This window comes from Manis pentadactyla, assembly GCF_030020395.1.
Source record: "Manis pentadactyla isolate mManPen7 chromosome 15 unlocalized genomic scaffold, mManPen7.hap1 SUPER_15_unloc_1, whole genome shotgun sequence".
In the NCBI taxonomy this organism is placed as follows: domain Eukaryota; kingdom Metazoa; phylum Chordata; class Mammalia; order Pholidota; family Manidae; genus Manis; species Manis pentadactyla.
In genome coordinates, this window is record NW_026644588.1 from 3,648,371 (window position 1) to 3,668,939 (window position 20,569).

At 58.8% G+C, this 20,569-nt stretch overlaps 3 protein-coding genes across 5 annotated transcripts; 2 read left to right on the plus strand and 1 right to left on the minus strand.

The window, feature by feature from the left end:
* Positions 1-12: 12 nt before the first annotated feature.
* On the plus strand, positions 13-7,682 carry TFPT (TCF3 fusion partner). Of its 2 annotated transcripts, none has more exons than XM_036881437.2 (6): positions 13-399; positions 793-1,051; positions 3,428-3,498; positions 6,758-6,827; positions 6,913-7,131; positions 7,523-7,682. In XM_036881437.2, the coding sequence occupies exons 1-6, from the start codon at positions 377-379 to the stop codon at positions 7,640-7,642; spliced, it is 762 nt and encodes a 253-aa protein (XP_036737332.1). In that variant the 5' UTR covers positions 13-376; the 3' UTR covers positions 7,643-7,682. The 2 variants fall into 2 exon arrangements, with proteins under 2 accessions (XP_036737332.1, XP_036737342.1); XM_036881447.2 differs by lacking the exon at positions 13-399 and adding an exon at positions 474-598.
* A 51-nt stretch (positions 7,683-7,733) lies between these two features.
* On the minus strand, positions 7,734-9,836 carry NDUFA3 (NADH:ubiquinone oxidoreductase subunit A3). The gene is made up of 4 exons (XM_036881523.2): positions 9,754-9,836; positions 9,457-9,531; positions 8,319-8,396; positions 7,734-7,885 (listed from the first exon to the last, which is right to left on the minus strand). The coding sequence occupies exons 1-4, from the start codon at positions 9,761-9,763 to the stop codon at positions 7,794-7,796; spliced, it is 255 nt and encodes an 84-aa protein (XP_036737418.1). The 5' UTR covers positions 9,764-9,836; the 3' UTR covers positions 7,734-7,793.
* Positions 9,837-10,585: 749 nt separating this feature from the next.
* Positions 10,586-20,050, plus strand: OSCAR (osteoclast associated Ig-like receptor). Of its 2 annotated transcripts, none has more exons than XM_036881342.2 (6): positions 10,586-10,723; positions 11,423-11,455; positions 13,161-13,460; positions 14,110-14,370; positions 16,637-16,806; positions 19,461-20,050. In XM_036881342.2, exons 1-5 carry the CDS (start codon positions 10,639-10,641, stop codon positions 16,765-16,767), a joined length of 810 nt encoding a protein of 269 aa, XP_036737237.2. In that variant the 5' UTR covers positions 10,586-10,638; the 3' UTR covers positions 16,768-16,806; positions 19,461-20,050. The 2 variants fall into 2 exon arrangements, with proteins under 2 accessions (XP_036737237.2, XP_036737229.2); XM_036881334.2 differs by having other exon boundaries at positions 10,651-10,835; positions 13,126-13,460.
* Positions 20,051-20,569: the final 519 nt, after the last annotated feature.

A 20,569-nucleotide genomic window follows, 5' to 3' on the forward strand; every position in this document is an offset into this window, starting at 1 on the left:
GCAAAGACGGGGTGAGCGGGAGAGGAGAGGGGAGTGATGGGGCTCGCGGCCCGTCCAGGACTGAGCCTGCCAAGCGGAAAATCGCCGTAGTTGGACGAGAGGGTGTCCAGATAAGAAGAAAGACGGGGACAACTCGGACGACTGGCGGAGGCACTGGACCAGGACGTAAAGCCTTTAAGCCAGGTCTCGGGGTGAAGGCGGAATGGATAAGGAGTGGTGTCGGAAGTAGGGAACTACGACTCCCAAAGGGCGTAGCGGCCAAGCGCCAGAAGTTGTGGCCGGAAGGCCGGACGGGACTGGTAGTTTTGCGAACCCCTTACGCCGAGGTTTACGAGGTCGGAAGCCCCAAGGCCTGGGGCTCCCAGGCAGGAAAGAGATGGAACTGGAGCAGAGAGAAGGGTAAGTGGCGTTGGGGGAAACTACGAATCCCAAGAGACACTGCGGTTGCCTAGGGCGCGGCCCTATGTGCTTTTACCCGAAGGGCTGATGGGCATTGTAGTTCCTATAGCTGTTTTGGCTTCTTAGGAACTGGGGTCTGTACTCGAGCACCTGGGGGAGAAGGCTGCGGGCCCGAGGCTCCTGGATCTGAGACGAAGAGGTTGGAGGCCTGGACTCCTGGGTCTGAATGGGGCGTTAGCGGCTTGACTATCCGGGGCCCTCTGGGAGGAAAAGTCTGGAGGTCTTAACTAATGGATCCTGGGAAAGAGGCGCTGGGAGCCTGGACTTCTGGGTCTGAGGGCGGAGGGGCTGGGGGCCGGGGATTCAGGGTCCCTGAGCCCCCCGACCTTACAGGACCATGGCAGCCGTGGGCTTTGAAGAGTTCTCAGCACCACCAGGCTCAGACTTGGCGCTGCCCCCGCTGTTCGGTGGCCACATCCTCGAGAGCGAGCTTGAGACCGAGGTGGAGTTCGTGTCCGGGGGTCTGGGCGGCTCGGGGCTTCGGGAGCGAGATGAAGAGGAAGAGGCAGCCCGGGGCCAGCGGCGGCGCCAGCGGGAATTAAATCGCAGGAAGTACCAGGCGCTAGGCCGGCGCTGCCGGGAGATCGAGCAGGTATGTGAGTGCGGGTTCCGCCCCCTGGCGCCCCCGGACCTAGAGGACCACCCCCTCCACTCCGCCTGTCACACGCCCAGCCTGCCTTGCTAAACCGAGTGGAGCTTCTGTTCATTTACTCGTCGCTATTCATTTGTTCTGTGCCGCTTCTGCGCTGGGCACCATGCAAGGCACTGGAGGGCTGCCTCCTCCAGGAGCCTCCTGGCACCCAGTCAGCCTGCGGATACGTAGCAGCCTCTCACGTTCTCCACTGATCACGCTCGGCCTTCGTTTTCCGTCCCCTGAGCTCAGCGGCTTTCTGCGCCCTGAGTGTCCCTTGGGTCCTCTGCCCTCGCTTCCCATGGTGGAGGCCCCAGACTCGGACTCCGACTCTGCCATAGCCTCTGTTGAGAATGAGGCAGGAACCTCGTCTTGAAGGGCCTCCAACGCGGGACCTGAAGTTTGGATTTCTCTTTGGTTTAGTGAGGGGAAGGCCTGGGAAGGTTTCAGACAAGGGAGGGCGGGGTCAGGTGTGGGCGGTTCAGATTCCTAGGCCTGCGGTAACCAAGAACCCCAAACTGGGTGGCTCCGTAATAGGAAGGTACTTCTCCCGGTTCTGGGGGCCAGCGATCCGAGATGAAGGTGCGGGCAGGCCCGGCTCCTCCTGAGACCGGGAGGGGAGCTGCTCTGTGCCACTCCCTCGCTGGGGGTGGGGGTGATCAGCAGTTGGTGCTCCCAGGCTGACCGGTCTTTGCCTTCATCTGCACGTGGCATTCTCCCTGTGTGTCCCAGTTTCCCCTTTCTGTAAAGACACCATCCTATCCGATTGGAATCCACCCTAATCACTACACTTGATTACCTCCGTGAAGACCCTGTGTCCAAATCAGGTCACATCCTGAGGTCCTGGGGTCAGGAATCCAATACAGCTTTGTTGAGGGGCACCATTTGACCCCCAAGGGGTAAGCTGACGGAAGGGTCCAGGCAGGAAAAGGTGAGGCCTGGGGTGGAAGTCAGGATGGAGGGGAGGGGACAAGTGCGTGGCCTAATAGGGAAGACGCAGGGTGGGTGGGAGCCGGCCACTGGCAGGAGAGAGACAGGCTGGGGAAAGGTTTCAGCGTGGCTCAGGGTCTACCAGGGCCTGGGGAGGCTGCATGGGAAACAGCCTCGGATGTGGGGGTGAGGGCAGCATGAGCCTGGGGGTGCCTGGGGCAGGCTTGGCCCCAAGGATTAAGACCTATTCCCCAGCAACTGCGCTAAGGCTTGAACGTGTGTATCTTGTGGCCAACAAATGGGTGCGCGCGCCTGGTGACAGCTGCCTGGGTGCTGGCGGCACCACTACACGTGTGTAGATACAAAGCAGTGGCAGACAGGCCCAAGGGGACCACATGAATCGGGTACTGCGCGCCTGTCACCCCAGCTCCAGCACACCCGTCTCTCTTCTCTCTGCGGTCACTCCTGTCTCTCCTCCCTGGTGTTTGCAGGACTCACGGGGATCCCTTCCTTCCCCCAGTAGCAGTGACACCTCCCCGCCTGCATCCTGCGGTCACAGGGCTGTCTGTGCGGGGTGTGCTGTTGGAGCAGCTCTGACCTGTGAGCACCCCGGTGCCGGGCCTGCCCTGGGGGCTTCAGCACGGGGCTTCCAGGACGCTCCGCCCTGCTCCCTGTGCTCTCCACCCCTTAGCAGCAGCGCCTGTTTAACAGATGGGAGCTGGTATCCAAAGGGACCCAGTCATTTGCTCACATGGAACATGTGAACTTCTGCTCTTAGTATTCCCACCCAGGAATAGGTCTTGTTATTATGACCGTTCTACATATGCGGAAAGCTGAGGGTCAGGGTGCCCAAGGTCACACAGCGAAGCAGCAGCAGGCCAGGACTGGAACCCGGGGGTGTCTGACCCAGGGGCAGCACACTCCTGTCCCCTGCGGCTCAGCCTGCGTGGTGCCCTTTGTCGCTAAGCAAACTCACGCAGTCAGCAGATGTTTTGGGAGCATCCACTCTGCCAGGCTTTGCTCAAGGCACAGGGGACCCGGGCACAAATCCCCACCCTGTGGAGCTCATGTTCTGGTGGGGGAGACAGACGGGAGCGGCTTGAACGGTCAGGACGCCGGGCGAGGCGGGGAGGAGGAAGCCGGGAGCTGAGAGGAGGGGATGCTGGTGGGGTTCAGGCGGGAGGAGGGGGCTCGCGGTTCACTGGGGGTTGGGATAACTCCCTGAGCTGCGAACACACGGAAAGCCCCTGGGGGCAGGACAGGGCTGGGGGCCCAGGTCAGCTCGCAGTCCCGGGTAGGCGAGGAGCGGACCTGCCTGGGAGGCTCCCGGGGCGCGGCAGGGGCTCACTGTCCGCCCAGTAAATGACAGTGAGGTCCGGCCGACCCAGCGTTCTCCCCTCCCTGCAGGTGAACGAGCGCGTCCTGAACAGGCTCCATCAGGTCCAAAGGATAACGCGGAGGCTCCAGCAGGAGCGCAGGTAAGCCTTGCACGCCCCTGCCCGTCTGCCGGGCCCTCAGGCCAGGAGTGGGACTGGGCCTTGCCGGACAGAGCTGCACCGGGCCTGGGGATGGCGGCTGTGCTCCCTCTAAGTGGACAGCGAGCAAGACGACAACAGAGCCCAGGCTCCGTTTCAAGCACTTGTGCTGTGTGACCCTGAGCAAGCAACATCCTCTCTGAGCCCAGGTGCCTGTCAACTGAGAGTAATGCCCAAATCACCAGGCTGCTGAGGGTGAACCGGAGTTCACAGGGGATGAGCCCAGCCCATCCATGCTCCAGAAACATCTGCTCACTGCCCCACAGGGTCACCATGACAGGGGGGCTCTGGGGCCAGCCCACCGCGCACCACATGCCCACCTCCGTGAAGTGGAGAAGGGGCCTCGTGGTGACAGCCCCGGGACACCAAGCCCCAGGCCAGGCGTCAGCCTTCCGCTCACCTGAGCCATCAGTGCACCTTCTCTGAGGTCCTTTCCCAGCATCCGGGTCACTCGCCCGCTGGGGTTCCTGCCTCCTGGCCATTCCTTTTTGGCCGCTTTCCTGGTTCATCCTCCCATCCCTTGACCCGCAGTAGCCAGGGCCCGACGCCTGTGTCCCCACCTCTCCACACTGTGCTGTCCAGTATGGTGGTCACACTTTCACTGAAACTTGTTAGAACTGGAAGTTGAACATTCATCAAACTATCTTAGTTTGTTAAAATGAATCGAAATTTCACTTCTTCAGTGTCTCTAGCCACTCAAGTGCTCAACAGCCACAAAAGTAAAATGAGGTGACACGGGAAGCTCAGTCCCGCCATGGCACTCACCGCATTCCACGCACTCCGTAGCCGACATAGCAAGTCATCTTAACTGATCAAAATTAAATGAAACACAAAACTTCAGTTGCACGTCATGCTTGCCGCATGCAGGGTGCTCAGTAGCACACTTGGCAACCTACACTGAAATTGAGGATAAATGACATCACAAACCCAGTTGTCACTCATGCCACATACCAGGTGGCTGGTGGCCGCCATGGTGGACAGCATGGGCCAGGGCATTCTGTCTGGGGAGGTTCACTGGACGCTGCCGCCCCACGTGCTCCCCCAGGCGCCCGTAGCTCCCGGTGAAGAGGCCACCTGAACACTGCCCCCTCCCCAGCCCTGCCGACAGCTCTCCTGAACGCCGAGCCCTTTGCCAGCGGCCTGCTGGGTGCTGGTGGCTTCTGGCTCTCTCACCTGCCAGAAGGTGATCTTCCCCTCCAGGCCGCCCCACGTGAGCGACCAAACCCTCCCATCTGACCCACCACAGCTTCTGGCACCCCCACCCTCAAAATACTGCCAGGGGCTGACATCTTCTCAGGCCCCTTGCCTGCCTCCTGCTGGGCCCTGACCATCCCCGTGTACCTCCCGACCCCCAAGCCTGTCACAACCGCTTGGGCAAACCCTTTTCCTGATTGGTTCCAACAGCTGAACTTTGATTTGAGGGTGGGACCGAGAGAGTTTATGGGGGTGAGGTGGCCTTTGTGGCTAAAACATCAAAGATATGGGAGTGTAAGGATCTGCAGGTGCCGGGCTGCCCCTAGTGACTGACTGCAGCCCGGTCAGGGTGATTCCGCTTCCTGAACCTCCACCTGGAGCCCAGCCCGTGGTTCCCCAAGTCAGGGGCCCCTGGACCCGTGGCCTCAGCACCACCTGGGAGTTGTCACAAATCCATGTTCTCAGGCCTCATCCCAGACCCACTGTTCTAACAAATCCGAGGGGTGGTGGCCCAGAGGCCCTTTGAAAATGGAGGACATGTCACTGTGGAAAACGGTACGGCACTTCCCCGGAACTTAAAAAGGGAGTTACCGTGGACCCAGCAAATCCTTTTCTGGGGCTCCACCCAGGAACTGAAAGCAGGGACACTCACAGATCCCCAGGCCCCACGTCATCAGCTGCGTGACCCTGACGGCCCGAAGGTGGAGGCACGCAGGCGTCCACCTGTGAACACGTACCCAGGCGTGCTGCGTGCACTGGGATCGTCACCAGCCTCAAAGGGAGGGAAAATCCGACGCCTGCTAGAGCGTGGCCGAGCTGTGAGGGCGGCGCGCTCGGTGAAACGGGCCAGCCGCCAAAGGCAGGTACAGCCCGACCCCGCTGATGTGGGGCGCTTAGACTCAGAGACAGAAGGGACACGGCGGGCACCAGGCAGCGGCCGGGGCGTTGGTGGTTAACGGGGACAGTTCGCTGGGGAAGTCAGAAGGACTCCTGGAGGCGGACGCAGCCATGGTCGCACAACAGCATGAATGTACTTAATGCCATTAACCCGTGTTCTTAAAAATGGTCCAATTGGTACATTTTGCATTGGATCTATCTTACCACAACTTTTAAAAGTAATTTTTTTCAAAAGTAAAAGATACAACAAAACAACACATTAGATCAAGTCACTCCTCCACTCAAAACCTCAGGGTCCCACCTGCCTCAGTGAGAGTTAATACCCCACGACAGTCCGTAAGGACCCCCAGGCGGGTGGCCTGTCAGGCCCTCCTGCCTCTTGATCTACCAGGAGCACCGACTCCCTGCCCCCGGGCCTTGGCACATACTGTTCCTCCTGCCAGAAACGTTTCCCTGCCATTGCCCAGCCCCAGAAGGGCCACCCCCACCGCCTTGTGAGGCTTCAGCCCCTCGCCCTTTCTGCCCTGCAGGCTGGGCTCAGTAAGCACAGGGGTCTTTGCCTGGCTGCCGGGAATTCTCGCACCCACAGGGTGGCCTGGCCTGGAGCAGGGGCTGACTTGGGCTCACAGAACAGAGGACACGCAGGGCAAGGGCCCCGGCCGGGAGCTGGCTCACAGGCAGCCTTCACACCCTTAAACACCCAAAAGCTCATAGAAGCCAGGTCAGCAGGCAGAGGGCAGCAGCCGCCGCAGGGCCCGCGCCCACCTCGCCCTTGCCCTTCTGTCCCTGGTTGAACAGCTGACCTTGGGCGCCCCGCCCCCCGAGCCCTGGAGAGGGAGTGCCAGCCAGTTGTGGTGACCCCCTCCCGGCAGCCCACCTCTTCGGAATCGTCATCTCCTGCTGACAGCTGCTGGGGTGCAGAGCCACCTGTCTGGCCCTTAGTCCCACTGGCTGCCCAAGTGCGTGGCACCCAGGGCTCTCAGACTCAGAGATCGGAACATTCTGAGTCCAGGACAGCCCTGGCTTCAGCCAGAGCTGGGCTGCCGGGTGCCCCTTGCCCCAACCACTGGAGGCTCAAGCTATGCCCCTGGTGGCCTGTCTCTGGGCACAGGTTCCTCATGAAAGTGCTGGACTCCTACGGCGATGACTACCGCGCCAGCCAGTTCACCATCGTGCTGGAGGTGAGCACAGGGTCTGGGCGGGCGGCCTGGGAGCCCAGGACAGGCCCACACCCACCTCCCCTCACCCCGCCTTTCACCCCGCCAGGATGAGGGCAGCCAGGGCACAGAGGCCCCCACCCCAGGCAATGCTGAGAACGAACCTCCAGAGAAAGAGGGGCTATCCCCGCCCAGAAGGATGCCCGCACCCCCTGAACCCAGCAGCCCGGCCCCTGCTGAGGGGCCCAGTGGGCGGCGGCGGCGGCGCGTGCCCCGGGACGGACGCCGGACGGGAGCTGCGCAGACTCCAGAACTGGCCCCAGTGCAGGTGGGAGGCCAGGCCTGGCGGCCCCGGGTATCGTGGCTGAGCCCCGCTGCAAGGGGGTCTGACCCTGCAGTGCACCCAGGCTCAGGGCAGGGTGGGTGGAGAGAGGAGGCGAGGCAGGAAGGGCAGGGCAGGAGAGAGCTGCGAAGGCTGGGCGAGCGCTTGGGTGGGAAAGGGAGACCCGGAGGAGGCCGTGGGGACGGCAGGCTGGCTGCGGAGAGCAGGGAGCACTCGAGGAGCAGAGAGCAAGGGTGGAAGGGCGAGGGGAGGGCGCGGGCACACTAGGGCTTTCCTCAGGGGCCGCGGAGGACAGTGTCTCGGAGGGCAGAGAGGTGAGCCCGACGGGCCTCCTCTGGGTTCCCGGCCTCTCACGCCTGCTCCTTCCCTCCCCCAGATCAAGGTCGAGGACGACTTTGGCTTCGAAGCAGATGAGACCCTGGACTCCAGCTGGGTTTCTCGGGGGCCAGACAAACTGCTGCCCTACCCGACCCTAGCCAGCCCTCCCTTTGACTGATTCCCCACCTACCCAGTAAACTTGACCCGACTCCCCTGGGCAGCCGTCTACTGTTCCTGCTTCCGACCACACACACGCACGTGGACTGGGGTCAGCTTTCACAGGTTTATTGGCCACAGGAGAGGGGGCCTCCGCCTGTCACTGGACGTGCTCACAGTTTCTTCAGCCACTCCAAGCTTGGGCCCTGTGGGTCCTGGGGGTGGCTGGGCACATCGGGCATGCTCCCGTCATCTCGGAGGGGCACTGCGGGGCAGGGAGGTGGGCTGCTGAGGCCAGATCTCCGGGGCCCCCAGGAAAGGGCTAACCTGTCACTTACATTCAAAGAGGGAAACGGGACCCCAGGGGAGAGGCGAGAGGAGTGGTTAGAGTCGGGGATGCAGAGGAGAGCAAGGGGAGAGACCTAGGGGCGTGGGGACCAGGGTCCGACTCGGGACACGGAGAGACAGAAGTCCGAGAGAGATGAGGACACAGGACAGAGACCGAGATGGAGAACCGGATGGACAAAAGCCCCAAGGGCCAAGACGGACAGGACGTGGATTTCACAGCATGTGGATTATATTTCAGATAAGATGAGAGAAAGCACAGACTACAGTGCACCCCCTCGGGTCCCTGCCCCTAAGTGTTCCTCCCCCAGCACAGGGAGGTCCCAGCCAGCCCCCACCCAGCTCCCACTCACCCGGGTAGTTGTAGGGTGTGGCCTGGTTGATCATGACCGAGTACTTGGTGAAGGGGCTGATGAGGGGCAGAATTATAGCTGTGGAGAGAAGAGGCCCAGGGGTGAGGCCCAGGGGAAGGTGGCTGACAGGGAGCAGGGGAAGGGGGCAGAAGCCGAACCTTGGCCAAGTGAGGGGTCAAGGCATGGGGGGCTGAGCAGGGAGGTCCGCACCCCCAGGAGGCCCCTTTGCTGTGCAGGGCCCCTTGGCACCCAGGAGTCCTCCTTTATCAGCAGGGTTTATAGATGTTTTGGAGGAGAGGCTGCGAGCCAAAAACTCAGGGGTACATGGGACCTAGAGGGCAGAGTGGGCTGATCATGGAATGGGTCCCCTGAGTTTGGAGTGGTTGTGGAGCATGGAGGGAAAGGGGAGCATCTTGGGAATGTTCCAGAGGACTTACGAACTGCTACAAACAGGGACGGGGCTGTACAAGGTACAGTCACTGAGAAATTAGAGTCCATCTAGAGTGGGTGCCAGGAGTCCTGCATGTGGGCTAGGGCGCATAAAGGAATATTCTAGGCCAGCACTGCCCAGCAGAAATGTATGAGCACCTACGTCATTTTACACGTTCTAATAGCCACTTTAAAAACAAAGCTAAAAAATACAAATTAATTTTTAAAACGTATTTCCCTTGGTATCTCCAAACATTTCTAGAGGCCTGCACCTCCAGGAGGCCTCAATCGGGGTAGGATACTAGAATCACTGGGGGATTTTACAAGAAACAGATTCCCCAGCCCCTGTTCCGCCGCACCCAGCTCAATCCACCATCCGGGCCGGAGCAGCGCAGAAGCGGGGGAGGATGTGGACATTTTATTTTTCCCGCTCAGGCGTTTTAAATGCACAGCCAGGGTTGAGAATCTCTCCATTACGGAGGATTGTGGATCTCTGGGGTGGGGAGGAATGGTGGCGGTGACGGGGTCGTAACATTAGGGATGGAGGGACGCAAAGGGGACGTCGTGGGGGTGTTGACACAGCGGTAGGGATACAGACGTTCAAGGCGGAGAAGGGGCCTCGGGGGCAGGAAGCTAGCGGGGGCCGACGGGACCCTTGGGGCGGGGAGGGAAATATAGCGGGGACCCCGGGTGGGGATGATGCACGCACCGAGGCCCGCGATGGTGAAGGACGCGACCAGCACCGGCTCCTTGGCCCAGGTGTTCTTGAGGAAGGCGGCGAGTCCTGGAGGGGCGGGAGGGAGGGTCACCCCTGCAGGGGATGCCCCGTGACCTCTAACCCTCTTGCGGCACCCCCTCCCCGTCGGAGTCCTCTCGTGACCTCTGCGCCCCCCGCCGGCCCGGACCCCACCGGCTCCGCGCGGGCTCAGCCGTGCTCCATCCTTGGCACCGCCCCGGGATCCCCAGAACTACCCGCGCCCCGCCAGCACGAGACGCTGGCACTTACTCCCGGCCATCTTCGTCCTGACGGCGGCGACGGCGCAGGGCACTCTGGGAGTTGTGGTCCCTGCGGGAGAGCTGCGTCGACTCGAGCCGCGCGTGCGCACTGCGCAGAGCAGGTGTCCAATGCGCTGGCGAGGACGTGGAGCCCTCTAGGAGTTGTGGTCCCTGCGGAAGAGCCGCCGCTCCGTGAGTCGCGCGTGCGCAGTGCCGCAGAACAGGTGTACACGGCGGCTGCTGGAAAGGAGCGGGCGTTGCAGGTGGATGTACAAACAAACCTGCCTGCCCTCTTGAGGCCGCTGTTCTTTCTCTCTCAGCCTAGGAATCGCCCTGTTGCAGTAATGCCCAGTCCTCCGGCTACGACCTACTTATGGCGGAATGCAATACTCGTCATTTTGTAGTTTTTGCACATGGAGAAACGGAGACTGGGAGAGGAAGAATTACTGATCCATCATAATTTGGGGTCGCAGCTCAAAAATCAGTTGTCCTGGAAGCCGTAACTCTCATCCCAGGAGGGATGGGGGCCTTCTGTGGGCTCTCACAGTGCCCTCGCTATGTGACCTCTATTACAGCTCAGATCACTTTTTCTTTTAACTGACCCAGCCTGCGTCAGTCTTTCCTTCAGCTGCTTGAGGGAAAATGGGGTCTGACTCCTCTCTCTGCCCGCAGAATCACACACCTCCGGATCTGGCCATGACTGGTGCTATTTTTTTTTTTTTTAGGCTTCATTAATGAATACAAGCAGTTCTGATGACCACCTCTCAACTTTTTCCACAGCACCATGGGGCTGTGACACAGTCACCCAAAGGCCCCACCTCACTCCTCCCTTCCCTAAACAAGGCTCTGGTTCTAGCTTTCTGACGTTGCTTCATTTCCTGGGAGGGGGGAGGGTATGGGTGAGCCCAGTTCCTGTTCCCTCTGCAGCCGACATCTGCTCAGCATGGCCATGGTGCTGGCCCTCCAGCTGCTGACCCTCTGTGAGCCACTCCAGCACCTTCTCTCTGGGTCCCTGGCCAAGCTGGTGCAGACAGCCAGCCTCTGGGCACCTAGACACCTGAGTGGGGAGAGAGCAAGGGACAAGACTATCGGGTCTCCCTGGGGGCAGGTGCAGGGTGATTAGGCTGCACTGGCTGAAGGTTTGGAATTCACGACCAGAATAAGTGGACAGGACTGGGGCCCAGACCCTTGGGTCCTAAAGCAAGAGGACGCAGGACACTGGGTTCCTGGGAAAGGCAGGAGTGGAGGCAGAAGTCTCTGGATCTTGAGGTGGGAGGGGCTAGGGACCTGAACTCCTGCGGACAGGGAGTATCCTAGATTCTGCTATGGGAGTGGGGTGGAAGCCTGGGTCTCTGGGAAGGGAGGGAGCTGGAACTCCTGAACCACAGGGAAGAGAAGCTTGGGTCAGATTATTGTCCCTTGCAAACGTGGGGTCCAGGGGCCTGAATTCTTTGGGTTAGAGACAAGAGAGGGCTGGGGCCGGACTTCTAGTTTCTTAAGTAGCTGGGGATTGGAAGTGTGGATTTATGGCTAGTGAGAGAGAGGAAGACATATGGGTAAGATTCCTGTTTCCCAGAGGAAAGAGGGCCTGGGGACCCAGATTCCTGGATTCCCAAGGACGTGGGGCTGGGGGCAGCCTAGGGCTTTGAAAACACCTAGGCCCCCTCAACTTTCTACAGGGCCTCTGTGTTGTGCAGACAGGACTCTGACTGGTGAGTAACATCTCCCCACTGTTCTGTATGCCGCCATACCATTTCCAACTGCCCAGATTTTATTTTGGTGCCCAACCTCATCTCAGATTTCCTTGTTTTTCTCTCTCCGTGCCCTCCTTCCTTTCTTTTTTCTTTCCTTCCTTCCTCCCTCACTCCCTTTAGTGACCAGTATAAGTGAGTAGTGAAGACCATGGATTTTGGGGGCTAAAGGAACCTAAGAGGGAAGCTGAGACTCATCTGGGGAATCACTGATACCTTAGCTATCAAGTTATTTTTATTGTTATGTATAAATGATAAAGCTAACATATATTCATGGTTTTAAAAATGAATTATAACCAAAGGATATATAACAGCCTCTTTCTTCCCCTTCCTCCTCTTCCTTAAATCATCTCTGAATCCTTACAAAAAGTTTCCATGCATTCAAACATATATACATACTCATATACTTCTTTATTTTCTTGCCAAAGCAAAACTGACATTTCATGACTCACACTGATCTGCAGCTTGTTTTTATCACTTTACCCTCTCTCTTGGAGATGTTCCTGTGTCACTATAACTAGCTTTACGTTTGCTGCTACTATTACCATTGCATTGGGCTCTCGATGTGTATTTAGGTTGTTTCCAGGTTTTCCCCTCACGTACTGCGGTGAGTTCTCCTGTGTGAGTTTTTTGAGCTCCTGTAGGTGCACTGGTCTGGGGTAGAACGGTGGAGTCACTGGGTTGTCGGTCATGTCCTTTGTGTGTCTTGATAGAAACTGACAAACTGCCTTCTCTAAAGGTGCCCTCTAGCGTACCAAGTGCCTGTTTCATAACATCTTCACTCAAACGGAATACTGGCCATTGTTTTAATTTTTTGACAACCTGATAGGCAAAAAAAAGTCTTCCTGGTGTTTCAATTTTTTTAACGATTACTACTAAGGTTGAGTAACTTTCACCCCTGCCTCAATGTGTTTTGCTCAACTGGACTTCATCTGTGAATTGCCTCTTCGTATGTTTTGCCCAGCTTCCGACTGGGTTGGCTCTCGGGTTTCTCCCTGTACTCTTAATCTACGTGATTTATGAGTAAGTCATTTCTGCCAGTGCTGGCGCTTGTCTTCTAGCTGCGTTTATTTTGCCTTTTCTCATACACAACTTTAAAATTTTGAAGTGGTCAAATGTATCAACTTCGTCCTTTTTGAAGGTTTCATTTTATATTTTACGAACTACTTCTCTAACTCCAAGACAAATATATTATCCTATATTTTCTTCTAATACCTTTATAGTTTTAATTAATTATACTTTAATTGAAGTATGTGTTTCATTTATCTGGAATTGGTTTGGGGGAATGGTATGAGTTAAGGATCAAATATTTTTTTATTCTTCCAAATAGACAGCGAGTTTTGGCATATATTGAAATATTTTGAATATGATACAAATATTCTGGAGAGCAATTTAAAGTAGCAGATTTCTGGGACCCAACCCTTTGACACTATGTTTAAAAGCTGTGGAGTAAAGTTGAGGAGCTGATGCCCGGTGCTTCTGATTTGCATCTGTTCTTGACAAACCTTGCTTGTGATTCAGCGCCTCCCCTGTTTTACAAACAGGGAACTGAGGCTGAGAATGAGGCCGTGATTGCCCCCAAGTAATTCTCTCCTTAGCCTAGCTTCCCTTTCATCCCCCTGGGCTCCCAGGAGGTCCGAAGACCCAGGCAGCCCCATTTCTTCAGCACCCCCAGCCTCATACCGCAAGCCCTTGCTGGGGGCTCAGCCAGCTGAAGTTGTGACCCCTGGGGTCAACGTGACCTTGAGGTGTCTGGCGCCCCAACCTGCCTGGAAGTTTGTGCTCTTCAAGTCTGGAGAGATCCCCCGAGTGCTGGAGCAGAATGTGTCCGTGGAGCTGGCAGAGTTCTTCCTGGAGGAGGTGACCCCTGCCCAGGGGGGCAGTTACCGCTGCTGCTACCAGAGGCCCGGATGGGAGCTGGGTGTCTGGTCCCTCCCCAGCAATACCGTGGAACTACTGGTGACAGGTGAGGTCCTGCGGGCCAGGAAGGAGAGGGGGCATAGGGGTGGGCGGGGTGTGGGAGGGACAGAGGGACACAGGGAGAGATATACACAGACTGGCACAGCGACACAGAAAAAAAAAATTTACAGAGAGAGAGAGAATGAACCAGAGAAGCAGGTGTGAGTCTCCCAGGGCCCACCGTGCCCACGAGGTGATCTCCAGCGATATCTCCGGACATTTTTGGTTGTCACAACTGAAGAAGGGCTGCTGGCATCCAATAGGTACAGGCCAGAGATCCTGAGAAAACATCCTATAATGCACAGGACGGACCCTGCTCCCACCCCACGTAACAAATAATTTCCCAGATTTATCCCAAATGTCCCTGCCGCCAAAGCTGGGAAGTCCTGGGAGAGACACCTTAGCACAAGGAGAAGAACTGAGAGGACGCTGCCTGTGGGATCCAGGGGCAGATGAAAACAGAGACAGGAGTTCAGCGCGGGAGGCACAGGGCGGGGCCACAGGGACACAGACGGAGAAGCCGAGGGGGGTGCGCAGAGAAGGGGGGCGGCACGGACCCACTGCTCGGGAGAGGAGGGGGGTCAGCGGGAGGGACGGAGGGGCGCGGGCCGGGGGCAGCGGGAGGCGCGGGCAGCCCAGCCCCCGCGTCCCCGCAGACGAGCTGCCGCAGCCCGGGCTGGAGGCTCTGCCCGGCGCCCCGCTCGCGCTGCGCTGCTCAGGCGGCCCGCGGGGCTTGAGCTCCGCGCTGTACCTCGAGGGCCGGGCGACGCCGCTGCAGGACCGCCGCTCGGCGCAGCCCTGGGCCGACTTCGCGCTGGGCGCCCGCGCCGCCGGCACCTACAGCCGCTACTACCGCACGCCCTCGGCGCCCTCCGTGCTGTCCCCGCGCAGCGAGCCCCTGGCCGTCCGCCCCGACGGTGAGGCCGGCGTGCAGCCGGAACCGGGGTCCAGGCCGCGGCCCGCAGCCCCCTCCCCCAGACCCAGGCCCGCAGCCCCTCCCCCAGACCCAGGTCCCCAGTCTCCTCCCCCAGACCCAGGCCCCCAGCCCCCCCCCTCCCCCAGACCCAGGGCCCCAGCCCCCCCCTGCCCCAGACCCAGGGCCCCAGCCCCCCCCTCCCCCAGACCCAGGGCCCCAGCCCTCCTCCCCCAGACGCCGGCCCGCAGCCCCCTCCCTCAGACCCAGGCCCCCAGCCCCTCCCTCGGACCCAGAGCTCAGGCCCCCAGCCCTCAGCCCTCTTCCCTCAGACCCGGGCCCCCAGCCCCTCCGTCAGACCCAGAGCTCAGGACCCCAGCCCTCCTCCCCGAGACCCAGGCCCCTAGCCCCCTCCCTCTGACCCAGGTCCCAGGCCGCCAGCCCTTCTCCCTCTGACCCAGGCCCCCAGCCCCTCCATCAGACCCAGGCCCCCAGACCCCTCCCCCAGACCCAGGCCCCCAGCCTCCTCCCCCAGACCCAGGCCCCCAGACCCCTCCCCCAGACCCAGGCCCCCAGCCCCCTCTCTCAGACCCAGGCCCCCAGTCTCCTCCCCCAGACCCAGGGCCCCAGACCCAGGCCCCCAGCCTCCTCCCCCAGACCCAGGCCCCCAGCCCCCCCTCCCCAGACCCAGGGCCCCAGCCCCTCCCCCAGACCCAGGGCCCCAGCCGCTCCCTCAGACCCAGGCCCCCAGTCTCCTCCACCAGACCCAGGGCCCCAGCCCCCTCCCCCAGACCCAGGCCCCCAGCCCCCCCTCCCCCAGACCCAGGGCCCCAGCCCTCCTCCCCCAGACCCAGGGCCCCAGGCCCCCAGCCCCTTCCTCGGACCCCGGCCCGCAGCCCTCTCCCTGAGACCCAGGGCCCCAGACCCTCCCCCAGACCCAGGCCCCCAGCCTCCTCCCCCAGACCCAGGCCCTCAGCCCCTCCCTCGGACCCGGGTCCCAGGTCCCTAGCCTCCTCCCTCGGACCCAGAGCTCAGGCCCCCAGCCCCCTCCCCCAGACCCAAGCCCCCAGCCCCCTCCCCCAGACCCAGGCCCCCAGCCACCCCCCTGAGACCCAGGCCCCCAGCCCCCTCCCTCAGACCCAAGCCCGCAGCCCCCTCCCCCAGACCCAGGGCCCCAGCCCCTCCCCCAGACCCAGGCCCCCAGCCCCTCCCTCGGACCCCGGCCCGCAGCCCCCTCCCTGAGACCCAGGGCCCCAGACCCTCCCCCAGACCCAGGCCCCCAGCCTCCTCCCCCAGACCCAGGCCCCCAGCCCCTCCCTCGGACCCGGGTCCCAGGTCCCTAGCCTCCTCCCTCGGACCCAGAGCTCAGGCCCCCAGCCCCCTCCCCCAGACCCAAGCCCCCAGACCCTCCCTCAGACCCAGGCCCGCAGCCCCCTCCCCCAGACCCAGGCCCCCAGCCCCTCCCTCGGACCCGGGTCCCAGGTCCCTAGCCTCCTCCCTCGGACCCAGAGCTCAGGACCCCAGCCCCCAGCCCCCTCCCCGAGACCCAGGCCCCCAGACCCCTCCCCCAGCGCCAGGCCCCCAGCCCTCCTCCCCCAGACCCAGGGCCCCAGCCCCTCCTCCCCCAGACCCAGGCCCCCAGCCCTCCTCCCCCAGACCCAGGCCCCCAGCCCTCCTCCCCCAGACCCAGGCCCCCAGCCCCCTCCCCGAGACCCAGGCCCCCAGCCCTCCTCCCCCAGACCCAGGCCCCCAGCCCTCCTCCCCCAGACCCAGGCCCCCAGCCCCCTCCCTCAGACCCAGGCCCCCAGCCCTCCTCCCCCAGACCCAGGCCCCCAGCCCTCCTCCCCCAGACCCAGGCCCCCAGCCCTCCTCCCCCAGACCCAGGCCCCCAGCCCCCTCCCTCAGACCCAGGCCCCCAGCCCTCCTCCCCCAGACCCAGGCCCCCAGCCCTCCTCCCCCAGACCCAGGCCCCCAGCCCCCTCCCTCAGACCCAGGCCCCCAGCCCTCCTCCCCCAGACCCAGGCCCCCAGCCCTCCTTCCCCAGACCCAGGCCCCCAGCCCTCCTCCCCCAGACCCAGACCCCCAGCCCCCTCCCTCAGACCCAGGCCCCCAGCCCCCTCCCCGAGACCCAGGCCCCAGCCCCCCTCCCTTCGCCCCTAGCCCTGCTACCTCAGACCCCGAGTCCTGGCCGGGGATGAGTTCTCCTGCCCCCCAGCCGGCTTCGAGGGAGTCAGCTCCACCCTGATGGCCTCTCCCTCTCTGCCTCATAGGCTCCCCTGACTACACCCTTGGCAACCTCATCCGCCTTGGGCTGGCCGGCCTAGTCCTCCTCTCCCTGGCCATGCTGGTCGTTGTCGACTGGCGCAGCCAGACTGGCGCTCCTGGTCGCATCCAGCCCTGAGCCCCAGAGGGCTTGCAGCACGAGACTTCGCCACGTAACGTAAGTGAGAAGAGAGGGCAGAGGAGCAGGGGTCCCTTGGGCTGGACTGGCCCTTCCCGGCACCCCACAGCCCTCCTGGCTGGACCCAGCTCCCCAAGTAGCAATAACCTTACACCGTGTGCTCTAGCTTTCCTCTGGGGCATCCCTCCAGGACCTTTCCCAAGCCTCAAATGCCCTGACGGTAAGGTGGGTACACTGATAAGACCCACCTCATGGGATTGTTGTCGGGTGAAGGGGACAATACTCATGAAGCATTTGAAACCGACAGGCCCATAATAAATGCTCCATGAATGTGAGCTATTGTGTAACCACCATTTCTGCCAGGACCAGAATTCACAGGAGCGGAGTGAAGTTTTCGTCTTTTAACATTGCCCATGCTCTGGCTCAAGTTTTAGGCAACTTATCATCATTCCCTGCATGGTATCATTCTTGGTCACCAAGCAAACCTCTTTGGAATTCCTCCCGCGACCTTCCCCAGAGGTAGACCAAGAGCAGACCAAGTAGAACTTCTTTCCCAAGTGCAGCTTCACGGGCTGTTTCCCTTGAACCGCGTGATCAGTAAGCAGGGGGCTGTCACCAAGGCAGGCCGAGCGTGGGCAGCACAGCTTTGACTGGACGTCTACTTTCCTGTGTGCTCGTGGCCACCCTCACAGCAGTGGGGAAAATAAGGCAGACCATTGCACCTCGCAGGCTCCGTGCTCTTCCTGGCTCGCCTCTCCGCCTCCCCGAGACCTGGCTGCTTGCACAGGTTCTCCGGGATTTATTAACTGAACTTCTGTTTTTATCTCGCTCACCTCAATGCCTTTTTCATCCTCATGCACACAGTTTCCATGTCTGACCACTTTCCAGTTCTGACCACTCCACACTCATGTGTTCCTTTCTTGATTTATGCCTACTTTTGCTGCAGCACTGTCTCTTCTATTTTTATTAAATTTCCAACTTTCCCTTCCCCTTTTCCCACTTTATGGAAAGGAAGATGACTTCCATTTCTTGAACAGCCCCAGCTCTGCCACTCAACTAGGTGCGTAGCCTTGAGCAGCCTATGGAGGCATCTGAGATTTCATCTGTGCAGGGTAAACTAGAAATATCTACCGTGTCCATCCTAAAGAGGGAGGCCACATAACTTGTCCCCTACACACAGAGAGGGATTGCAAAATCTTAAATCGGCACTTTTAACAACCCCCCACCCTTTCTGGGAACAATCCCCACACTCACACACACGTGCACATGTGATTTGAGGAAGAATGAGCCATATTTACTGGTGTGTTGTATTGTTTCAGAATCTGACCTAAACCGGGTCTTACACAAAGATTAGGACATTTTAAATGTTGGTAAATAGTATAAGGTGGTGTTATTTCAATACCCAATTCTCTTGTTTGAGATTAAGATACTCAGATGTAAGATTCAGCGAAACTGAGTTCTGAAGTCAAATTATCTGCCTGCAATGCACTGCCTTGCTGAGAAGGTGGGAGGAGAGGCTCCAGGCAGAACATTCTGGGGCCCTGAGGGAGTGTCTCCGGGGCAATCCCCCTGGCATATGTGGATCAAGGGAGAAGGAGGGACCCAGACCTGGATGGGGCTGTGAAGCCATCAAAGCCCATCTCCCCATTTTGCAGATGGGAATGTGGTGAAAGGGACAGGTGCCGTGAAGCCCCCCAGAGTCGCACAGGAAGGCAGTGGCTCCCCAGGGGAGCTGGCCAAGAGTTTGCACTTCAAGTGGGCTCCCTCTGGTCACTTACTCACTTGGCCACTCATTCATTTAGTCACTCACTCATTCTGCTATCCATCCATCCAGGTGTTGGTTGACTTTCATCCTATTTCTTCCTTTTCATCCGTCCCCTTCTCACTGGCTCTTACCTGCCATCCACCTGTTCTTCGGTTTATCCTGTCCATCACACATTCACTCTTAGATCCACCCTTCCCTCCATTAGTCTTTAGTCAATTTATTAATCCACTCACCAATTCAGTATCCATCAGCCTAGCCGTGCACTTATCTGTCCAAAATATCCACAAATAGTAATTTACCCAAGGACTAGCACAAGTTTTCACAGAGATCACGTGTTCAATGAATGTTTATTGGGTGAACAGTAGTCATTAATTTCACTTCCTTCCATTGGTCATGTCTCTACACCGTCATTTTGCCAAGTGGGCCACCTATGTTATCCCTCATCATCACGGCAGCCCTCTAAGGCACAGACAGGTGCTTGACCTGGGACCTTAGAGCATCTGTGTGGTCAGACTTGTTTTGTTTCCCTTCTGGGGCTGCCTCTTAAAAACAATAACAAACTACATCTCTTCCAGTTTGTTGAGTCAAGACTTCTGGGTATTACTGGCTATGGTCTCCTATTCACTGTTTAATGAGAAAGTGCAAATGGAACATTATCACCTTAACAACTGCAAAGCAATTTATGGTTTCTGAGGCAGTGGCTGCTTATATTTGTCCCTCACAAATGAGCAGTGTGTCCAAGATGTTCATAATGAAACTGATGCATCTGCTGTCTCTTCTTTCTGTTCCCTCTTTCCTGCTTAACTCAGGGCTCAGATTAGAGGCTGTTTCCTCTGCAATTTTATGCTTGAGCCCTCTGTGTTCCCAGTGCCCTATTATCCCTAATTGCGCGCTAATACTAAATTCTGGTTCTCTTTCTCTCTCCCAGGCTAGACCACACACTCCTCCCCAGAGGGACCAGATTGTTTTACCTCTGTATCCCCACACTCTGGCACAGAGGTCTTAGGGGACTTGCACGGCATGACTGAGTGAGCTCACCATGCTGAAGATTACGTAAGCTGGTCCTGTCCTCTCGCCATCTACCTCATGCAGAAGAATGGTGCCCCCACCACGTGACATCCTAATTCCTAGAAGGTGTTATTCATGGCAAAAGGGACATCACACGTGTGATTAAATTAAGAATCATGAGATGGGGAGATTATTTGCATGGGTTCAATGTAATCACAAGGGTCCTTATAAGAGGAAGGCAGTGGGTCAGGGCCAGAGAAGGTGATGTGAAGATGACAGCAGATGTCAGCGTGATGAGGGGCCACAAGCCAAGGAATGCAGGTGCCTCTAGAAGCTGGAGAAAAAGGAACTTGGTTCCTCTTTATTGCCTCCAGAAGGAATGCAGCCTGCAGAACCATTTTGGATGGACCTTTCAGGGCTAAAAGGTTAAAAATGAATGTTGTTTTAGGCTACTCAATTTGTGACAATCTGTTATAATAGCAATAGAGAAACAAATACTATTAGCTTCAATCGCATGCCCTTTCTTGTTTCACAACCCAGGCACCTTCACCCTTAGGACTTCCGCTTGAGTCCCCGTGTACCTGCTTGCCCCACACTCCCATTCCCTTGTCACATGTTTACTCAACAACTACCATGTGTAAGGTGCTGGGCTAGTGCTGGGGGCACAGTGGGGAGTCACAGCAGACAAGCACCCCGGTCGGTCTCACGAAGCTCACAGAGAAAAGCATCAACCAAATTGCTACTCACTGTACTGGTTAGGGACCACTTTACACTGCCTCACAAAAAGAATCCCCACCCTCCAAAACAAAAACCTACATGTAATTTTATTTCTGTCTCACTTAACAGGACACAATTGAACAGTCAAAGACGGTATCAACTGCTTAGCTTTTATCAACATGTAGCTTCCATGTCTGTTTCTGAGCCAGTGGGCAAGGAGGGAGAGAGAGAGAGAAAGAGGGCTCACACAATTGCTTTTAAGAGCAGGACCCCAAATTTGAACATGTCCCTCTGCTCACATCCCCTTGGCCA

What these genes read in the sequence shown, in the direction of transcription:
- TFPT (XM_036881437.2), top strand. Translation starts at nt 377, where the DNA reads ATGGAACTGGAGCAGAGAGAAGG. An exon ending in GAACTGGAGCAGAGAGAAGG is followed by an intron (nt 400 to 792) that starts GTAAGTGGCGTT and finishes CCGACCTTACAG; the next exon opens with GACCATGGCAGCCGTGGGCT. An exon ending in AGTTCACCATCGTGCTGGAG is followed by an intron (nt 6,828 to 6,912) that starts GTGAGCACAGGG and finishes TCACCCCGCCAG; the next exon opens with GATGAGGGCAGCCAGGGCAC.
- NDUFA3 (XM_036881523.2), bottom strand. An exon ending in CTTCACCATCGCGGGCCTCG is followed by an intron (nt 8,397 to 9,456) that starts GTGCGTGCATCA and finishes TTCTCTCCACAG; the next exon opens with CTATAATTCTGCCCCTCATC. An exon ending in CACACCCTACAACTACCCGG is followed by an intron (nt 7,886 to 8,318) that starts GTGAGTGGGAGC and finishes CCTGCCCCGCAG; the next exon opens with TGCCCCTCCGAGATGACGGG.
- OSCAR (XM_036881334.2), top strand. Translation starts at nt 10,687, where the DNA reads ATGGCCATGGTGCTGGCCCTCCAGCTGCTGACCCTCTGTGAGCCACTC. An exon ending in TGCAGACAGGACTCTGACTG is followed by an intron (nt 11,456 to 13,125) that starts GTGAGTAACATC and finishes CTGGGCTCCCAG; the next exon opens with GAGGTCCGAAGACCCAGGCA. An exon ending in CCTGGCCGTCCGCCCCGACG is followed by an intron (nt 14,371 to 16,636) that starts GTGAGGCCGGCG and finishes TCTGCCTCATAG; the next exon opens with GCTCCCCTGACTACACCCTT.